The sequence below is a fragment of the Nematolebias whitei genome, chromosome 2 (genome assembly GCF_014905685.2).
Source record: "Nematolebias whitei isolate Nwh7 chromosome 2, NemWhi1, whole genome shotgun sequence".
In the NCBI taxonomy this organism is placed as follows: Eukaryota; Metazoa; Chordata; class Actinopteri; order Cyprinodontiformes; family Rivulidae; genus Nematolebias; species Nematolebias whitei.
In genome coordinates this window covers 39,160,052-39,168,707 of record NC_056499.1, presented here as the reverse complement: position 1 = coordinate 39,168,707, position 8,656 = coordinate 39,160,052, and the positions used below count along the sequence as shown (strand labels likewise).

The following is an 8,656-nucleotide window of genomic DNA, read 5'->3' as shown; positions in this document are numbered from 1 at the left end:
AGTCCAAAACAATTAACTTGTCCCATGATCTTTTAGTAAAGAGATTTTTTTTCCATTTGCTCTTGTTAACACTTTTTTTGTTGTGAACAGATCTGGTGACAAGACAACCTTGTCCCACACCTCTCTTAATCTTCACAGCCTCCCTAGTTTATTTTCATATCTTTTTGCAGCTGTTTATTTGCCAATAGACGTTCTTTATGATTCTTAGGTTTCTCCCAATGACATTCAGTTCCTTCAGTAATCAAATAATTGATCTTTACTATAGTCAATGTAGCACAAATACAGATCTTGTTGGACTTCAGTAGCTCTTTCTCCCAGTGCCTTCAAGATGTATAAAGCAGTCTTTGTCTTCAACAAACCCACACTGTTCTGTTTCTTCATGGATCTGGTTTCTCAGTGTCATTGTGACGATCCACAGTAGTGTTTTCGTCATCATCAGACTGATGGTACGATACTGTTCACGTTCAACAGCCCCAGCTGGGGAGGACAATAAATATTGATTTGCTCATGTCTTCTGGAATCTTTCCTGTGTCGTAAATCTTATTCAACAACTTTGTTATTCTTTGCACTCCCGAGTTCTTCCAACGTCACAATTATTTCTGTAGCCACTCCATCTGGCCCTGTTGCTTTCCCAGCCTTCACTCTCCATGATTTGTGGTCCCTCATTGTCAACTTTTATTTCCAAGTCGTCATCTCTGTCACTGTACAGGTCTTGAATGTACTTTTCCTGATCGTAACTTTCTGTGCGATCACGTCTCCATCTTGACTTGATGCATCCTTGTCCTGACTGCACATTGTTCTTTCCACTCAGATTTATCACCTTTCCATGCATCCTTACCGTCTTGCCAGTGCAATCCCCTTCCTTTGCCTGGTTGCACATCCTTTGCACTTCTTTTTCCAGTTTGGCATACTGAGCCTGACTTCCCTTGCTCTTCCTCCTCTTTCATCTTAACAGTAATTCATTCAACCTTTATTTAGACAGGTTAATTCCATTGAGCCTTGAGGACTCATTTACAAGAGACCAGATTTGAACAAAGAATGATGACAACAATGGACAACAGCGACAATAGACAATAATAAAAGAGGCATACAAAATTTTTTTTTTATATAAATTAAAATAAGATGGCAAAAAAAGTAGCAAAAACAGCTATATTATAAGGCGAATGTAGAAAACTAAAATCAGGAACATGTCTGCATTGGTATTTGACAGGAACTTAACAGATGTTTAAAGCGATTTAGAGAGGTCAAGGTCGAGAGCTTCAGATCTTTTTGTAAGATATTCCAGGAAACAACAGCAGAGTATGAGAAGGCCCTTTTGCCTAGTTCAGTCCTCACTGAGGGAACACTGCAGGTAATAATGTCCTGAGAGCGCACGCTGTAGCTGCACTCACGCAGAGACATGTAGGAGGAGATGTATGAAGGCAACAGACCAAGAAGTGATTTAAAGATGAAAATGTACCAGTGAGAGAGTCTGCGTGAAGTTAATGATGTCCAGTTAACCAGTGAATACAGGGTGCAGTGGTGGGTACGATAATCACAGCCAGTTATGAATCTTAGTGCACCATGATAGACAGCATCCAACATCTGCAGGGTTCTTGTAGGAGCGTTCATGTAAATAATATCACCATAATCAATTGAGGGAAGGAAAGTCACAGAAAAAAGGTGTTTTCTAGCATTCAGGGTTAGACAGGATCTGTTTCTGATAAAGAAACCTAGTTTAACTTTCAGTTTCTTTACCAAGTTTTCCACATGGAGCTTAAAAGAAAGTTGTGAGTCGACCAAGATACCCAAATATTTATAGGAATCAACAAACTCAATGGGGACACCTTTTGAGGATAAAATCAAAGGAAGAACTGATGTGAGTGACTTCCTGTTTGAAAAAAAGCATCCCTTTGGTTTTGTCGGCATTTAGGACAAGTTTGAGACGGAAAAAATCTGACTGGATGATGTCAAATGTGGATTGCAAAAGCTGGAAAAACTTAGTAACAGTTTTAGCTCGACAATAAACAACTGTGTCATCAGCATAGAAATGTAAGGATCCATCAGGGATGTTTTTACATACATTACCTATGTAGATTGTAAAGAGGGTGAGTCCTAAGACTGAGCCTTGTGGTACACCATTGCTGACTGTTAAATAACTAGAGGAAATACCATTATGTTGAACACATTGCCTCCGGTCTGAAAGATAGAGAACCAACCAATGGTGTGTTCTGAGAAACCAATTTCTGAGAGTTTATGACACAAGATGTTATGATCCACAGTGTCAAAAGCTTTAGACAGGTCTAAGAAAAGTGCGGCACAATAATCCTTAGCATCCAGTGCTTCAAAAATGTCATTAAAATAATTCTATGAATTATTCTATTCAGTCATCCTTTGTTGAAATCAGGTCTCTCTTGTAAATGAGTCCTCGAGGCTCAATGGGATTTACCCGTCTAAGTAAAGGTTGATTAAAAAAAAAACCTTCAGTGAAGCAGTCGTTGTGCTGTGTTGTTTCCTGAAACCTGATGGGGAGGTAAGATGTTAAATGAGTCCAAATATTTTTTATTTGAGTTTATCAGTTTTCATTGCTTGTGTCATCCAAGTTTGTTTTCCAAATCTGCTCGTCTTTATGATCTCCTCTGCCACCAATAGGCTGCTTTCAAGATGTTCCACTCTTCTTCCACATCGCCCAGAGAAACTTGTTCTTGACTTTTTGGTTGAACATCAGCTGTCAAGTTTCACCTTGAATTAGAGGTAAAATGTACAGTTTTGCAGCAGAAGTCATAATCTTTACAACAAATGAAAAATTGTCCTTTTCGGGGAATTGTATTTTGTTTAGACTTACCTGAAGAACATGAAGGAAAATGATGGGAATATAACAAAATCTTCACCCATGAGTACAATAGTTTATAAAACATTAAATTAGTGCACTACATGTGGAAGGAACTAGAAAACCTTCAGTGTAAAATGTGCTGGAAAGAGTTTGAAGTACAAACCGGATTCCAAAAAAGTTGGGACACTAAACAAATTGTGAATAAAAACTGAATGCAATGATGTTGAGGTGCCAACATCTAATATTTTATTCAGAATAGAACACAAATCACAGATCAAAAGTTTAAACTGAGAGAATGTATCATTTTAAGGGAAAAATATGTTGTTTCCAAATTTCATGGCGTCAACAAACCCCCAAAAAGTTGGGACAAGTCCATTTTTACCATTGTGTGGCATCCCCCCTTCTTCTTACAACACTCAACAGACGTCTGGGGACAGAGGAGACCAGTTTCTCAAGTTTAGAAATAGGAATGCTCTGCCATTCATGTCTAATACAGGCCTCTAACTGTTCAATCGTCTTGGGCCTTCTTTGTCGCACCTTCCTCTTTATGATGCGCCAAATGTTCTCTATAGGTGAAAGATCTGGACTGCAGGCTGGCCATTTCAGTACCCGGATCCTTCTCCTACGTAGTCATGATGTTGTGATTGCTGCAGAATGTGGTCTGGCATTATCGTGTTGAAAAATGCAGGGTCTTTCCTGAAAGAGATGACGTCTAGATGGGAGCATATGTTGTTCTAGAACCTGAACATAGTTCTCTACATTAATGGTGCCTTTCCAGACATGCAAGCTGCCCATGCCACAAGCACTCATGCAACCCCATACCATCAGTGATGCAGGCTTCTGAACGGAGCGTTGATAACAACTTGGGCTATCCTTGTCCTCTCTGGTCCAGATGACATGGCGTCCCAGTGTTCCATAAAGAACTTCAAATCGTGACTCATCTGACCACAGAACAGTCTTCCATTTTGCCACACTCCATTTTAAATGACCCCTGGCCCAGTGCAAACATCTGAGCTTGTGGAGCTTGCTTAGAAATGGCTTCCTCTTTGCACTGTAGAGTTTCAGCTGGCAACAGCGGATAGCACGGTGGATTGTGTTCACTGACAATGCTTTCTGGAAGTATTCCTGAGCCCATTCTGTTATTTCCTTGACAGTGGCATTCCTGTTTGAGGTGCAGTGACGTTTAAGGGCCCGGAGATCACGAGCATCCAGTAGAGTTTTACGGCCTTGACCCTTACGCACAGCGATTGTTCCAGATTCTCTGAATCTTTTGATGATGTTATGCACGGTTGATGATGATAATTTAAAAGTCTTTGCTATTTTACGCTGGGTAACACCATTCTGGTATTGCTGCACTATCTTTCTGCTCAACAATGGTGGAATTGGTGATCCTCTTACCATCTTGGCTTCTGAGAGACACTGACACTCTGAGAAGCTCTTTTTATACCCAATCATGTTGTCAATTGACCTAATTAGTGTTAATTGGTCTTCCAGCTGTTCGTTATATGCTCAATTTCCTTTTTCCAGCCACTTATTGCTACTTGTCCCAACTTTTTTGGGATTTGTTGACACTGTGAAATTTTGAATCAACATATTTTTCCTTTAAAATGTTACATTTACTCAGATTAAACTTTTGATCTGTCATCTATGTTATATTACGAATAAAATATTGACATTTGACATCTCCACATCATTGCATTCAGTTTTTATTCACAATTTGTTTAGTGTCCCAACTTTTTTGGAATCCGGTTTGTATGAAAAACAGCCTCTGTGACTTTTAAAATACGACCTTAAGAAGTTTAACCAGTTAAAATGTCCACAAGTACTTTTCTTAATGTAAACAACATTTTTAAAGATGGACATTTTTAATAAAGGCCTGTCAATCCTTGAACATATTTCACCCGCCAACTTTCATGCCAGTTTTAAATCAAGATCTTCTGGAGGGAAGAGTTACGACAGTTCCTGTCAATCTTTAAAAATCACATTATGCGTGATCTCAAGAGATATTACGGGATTTATGTGTTGAAGAGTCTCAGCTACTACCACACCAAACTTTAGCATGAGTTAGAGGTATTTTTTTTATGTTGGCTAAGATCAATTCACTATGGGAGCCATACTGAATTAGGTTAAATCCAGATGGTAATGATTTGGAGATGTACATTCATGAATATTTTCTAAAAGTTTCAATAGAAATTTTGCTAACAGACATGCTGAATCTAACAGGTACAGCCAACATTTTAAACACAAACCCTGCACGATCTGTAGCACTTGGAAACGTGTTACTACTGTCAGCTACTGCAACACACTTTAGGCCAATCTGTTCAATGTTTATTGAGCTATAGCCTTATTTGTGTTTTGTAAAGAGGATTAGCTATGGCGGCCATCTTGAAACTGATTGGCTCAAATAATGAACAGTTGTAGTTGTGCATCCAGTGATTAATTTCTGAAAGTTTCATTAAGATCCATTCAGTGGCATATGAGATATTTTGCTAACAGACAAGCAGGGTTAGAGCCAACAGTTAATGCCTAAGTGTTGTTGGGCGAAGATCTTGTGCGATCTGTTATCGCTCAGTTTTAGCTGGGGATGACTCGGCTACTAACACACCGAATTTTAGCTCATTGCCAGTCAAACTGTCTGAGTTTGAGCCACTTTTGTGTTTGATAAGGTTAATTAGGTATGGCGGCCATGATGAATCAGGTGAGAACCAAAAGTTAAAAGAGTTATAGATTTACATCCAGTAAACACTTTATGAGAGTTTCAATCAAATCTGTTCAGTGGATCATAAAATATTTTGGAAACAGACAAAGAAAAACCTCATCACCCGCCTTTCAGCGACGAGCCACACCAAATCTGATTCAAGAGCTTTTTAAACTCAATTCTGTTCTCACTTTCAAATATTCAAAAAGTCCGTTCGTGTTGCGCATGCTGCAGACGTTTGATGGAAAATAAAGACAGGAAGAAACATTTACTTTGTTAGTATTCATAATAGTTTGTATACACAATGTATAGGAGCACCAATAAAAAAAACTTGTTTTTTCCAACTATTTTTTTTTCATCTTTTTTTCTTCTTTTTTTTTAAAAAGCGACAGATTTGTTTCTCTTCTACAGAAAGAAAAAAAAAAAGTACATGAACAAGCAGAACATGTCATGAGCCACACAGGAAAATAAAAGCTCATCTGCTCAGTTCATATCTCTGAAGCAAAATCAAAAATAACATAAGACCAGCTGCCTGCTGCTTAACTAGGACACTACGTTACACCAACAGCTTCTCATATTTAAAACACAAGATATGTAAGAAATGTACTTTTCAAAAACCGTGAAAAAGTGCAATACAGGTTCAACTGTTTACAACTCAGAGATTGTTTTTCCCAAACGGAGACGGGCCTTTTTAAAAATTTGTCCTCCTCCTCCTTTTTCAATCGTTTTCCTCTGAAACGTGTTCCTCGTTCAGCTCCAGTTCAAAATCTCTTACGTGTACACTGACATTCATGATGACGTACATTATGCAAAAAAAACATGGTATTCACAAAAGTAGAGAAAATGACCTTGATTGGAAAATGACAAAAATCTTTGGGTAAGAGGATAATGAAAAACTATAGATCATCTTTTCTTTTTGTTTTTACAGCAGATTTGTGTTTACCTGTTTTTTTTTCTTCTTCATACAAAACCTACCATGTTTAAAAAAAAAAAAAAGATAAATCTGGGAGTCCCTTTCAAAAGGCCAACATCTTTGCATCGTGACGGATCTGGAAAAGGATCACGGTAAAGGATCACGGTAAAGACGAAAACACAAACGAATGCCCACGTGCTTCAGCAGAACACGTCTGGAACACACACACACACACACACGATCGAAGGCGTCGTAGAAAAGATCAGTTGCATCTGGTTGATTGGAGGTGTGTGCGTGTGTGCGATTGGGGGGTCGGCACCCTGAGTCCGTGGTAACCCTGACCTGTAAGTCGATCCGGTCCCACAGAGTGACGCAGCAGCTTCCACAGAAGCGAGTGACATCTTGAGTCGTCTCCGCGGTCCAACATACAAACACGTTGGTAAGGCTTTTAAACCGGAGCTCCCGCGACAAACAAAGAGCTGCAAAATGTACAAAGTGGACGACGAACGCGCCGAGGAGGCAGCTTCTCTCCGTTGTTGATATGAAAACTGAGCCTCGGTGCTCAGCTTTAATCCCAATAATGTTGCTGAAACATCAAAACAAACAAGGCAGCTTAAAAAAAAAAAAAAGAACATTTATGTACACGTTCATAAGGATATGTGTAAAAAAATAATAATACAACAGCATTAAAAAAAATGGCACAATAAATGACAAAGGATACAAATTATATTACCGGAGGCTTGTAAAATAAAAATAAAAAAGGAGGGGAGTGGCTGACATCCAACGCTCACTTCACTGAAACGGCCCAATAGATATACAAAATGCACAAAGAAAACACCGATCGAACGAACACTGCGCTGCACGAGCACCAGCATCTAAAGAGCCCAAACCGGCCGTCTCGTCTGAGTTCAAACGTAAACCGCGTGAAGTTTGGCTGCGGAGAACAAAATAATATAGAACACAAACTTCCAGTTAAACGCGACCACAGAGTTCATCGCTCTTCACTTAAAGAAGCGTCTCGTTTCTCGTCCTTCTCGGGGACATCTCCTTCCTGAGACTAAGGGGAGCCCAGAAGAAGTTTCAGTCTGGAAGGTAGTTTTCTTCTTCTCTTCCCCGCTTTGAGGAGGAACAAACGGGGGAGTTCCCTTCTGGGCACAAGAGGCCGTTTAGTGTCCATTACTCCAGAAGGTTTGAGTTCGGGTCTATTTGTCTGTCGAACGTTGTGTGGCAGCCACAGAGAGAGCGTTCCTGTGCTCATGGCGCTGTTGTGATGGCGTTCAGGTCCTTCATCAGGCCCTCGAGGTGGGCCATCTCCTCAGTCAGCTCGTCGGGCTCGTAGCTCTGAGGGAGAGGAACAGGGTTACTGCGAGGGGCAGGGGATGGGCAGGGAGGGAGGGAGGCAAGCACCTGGAAGGAGGGAAGGAAGAGAGAAAAGGAGGAGAGGAGGATAGGGTCAGTCAGGGGTCTATCACAGCGGACAGGAGGAGCTGCATGGGTGGGATGAAGCGAGCTGGAAGGCTGCTCAATGATACTAAAGCGTGGTAAAAACAAAAAGAGGCAGCGGATGAAAGGAAAACATGGAGGAGCAAATTAAACAGAGTGGGTATAAGCCAGTCAAAGAGGAGCCACAAGGTTAAACCAGATGGTGAAAATCAAATCATTCCAGCCATGGGTTTTGTTGCAGTCGGTTGTTAAGTAAATTAATTCATGATGGAAAAGCAGCCGACATGGACACAAATCAAATGCGAGATTGAAGTTGAAAAGAACAAAAAGGGAGAAAGAACAAACAGAACATGTGGTTACAACAATGTCCACTGGAAAGTGATCGTATAATCCCAAAGCAAACCTCCCGTGAAGGTGTGATGAGTGACGATTCAAGACTGAAGCTAAAACATTCATCACCCAGCCTGTGATACCACGAGCTGCCAGTGTGAGGCGCTGTACTCACGCTGTCCACATCCTCCAGCATCTTGCTGGTCTCTGGTACATCAGGGGCATTGGGCACGGTGACGATCATGGGCGAGCGCGTCCTCCCCAGCGTTCCGATGGACGCTGTTTTCACAATGTGAGGGTGAGTGGGAGCACCTGGGAGGGAAAGACCCAAAACAGTTTGGAACAGGTACACTCATATACCCGTTTACATGTGCATATGCATACCAGTGTGTGTGTGTGTGTGCATCCATCTATCTATCTATCTATCTATCTATCTATCTATCTATCTATCTATCTATCT

The 8,656-nt window shown here is 40.6% G+C and overlaps 1 protein-coding gene across 1 annotated transcript in view; it reads right to left on the bottom strand.

Moving 5' to 3' along the window:
• Positions 1-7,276: 7,276 nt before the first annotated feature.
• The window catches only part of neo1a (neogenin 1a), a 119,984-nt gene continuing 118,604 nt past the window's right edge, over positions 7,277-8,656 (bottom strand). The window contains exons 20-21 of the mRNA XM_037694457.1: positions 8,372-8,508; positions 7,277-7,830 (exon numbers count right to left, since the gene is read on the bottom strand). Of these exons, the coding sequence (XP_037550385.1) occupies positions 7,678-7,830; positions 8,372-8,508 (290 nt within the window). The 3' untranslated portion in view covers positions 7,277-7,677. The remainder of the gene's footprint in view (positions 7,831-8,371; positions 8,509-8,656) is intronic.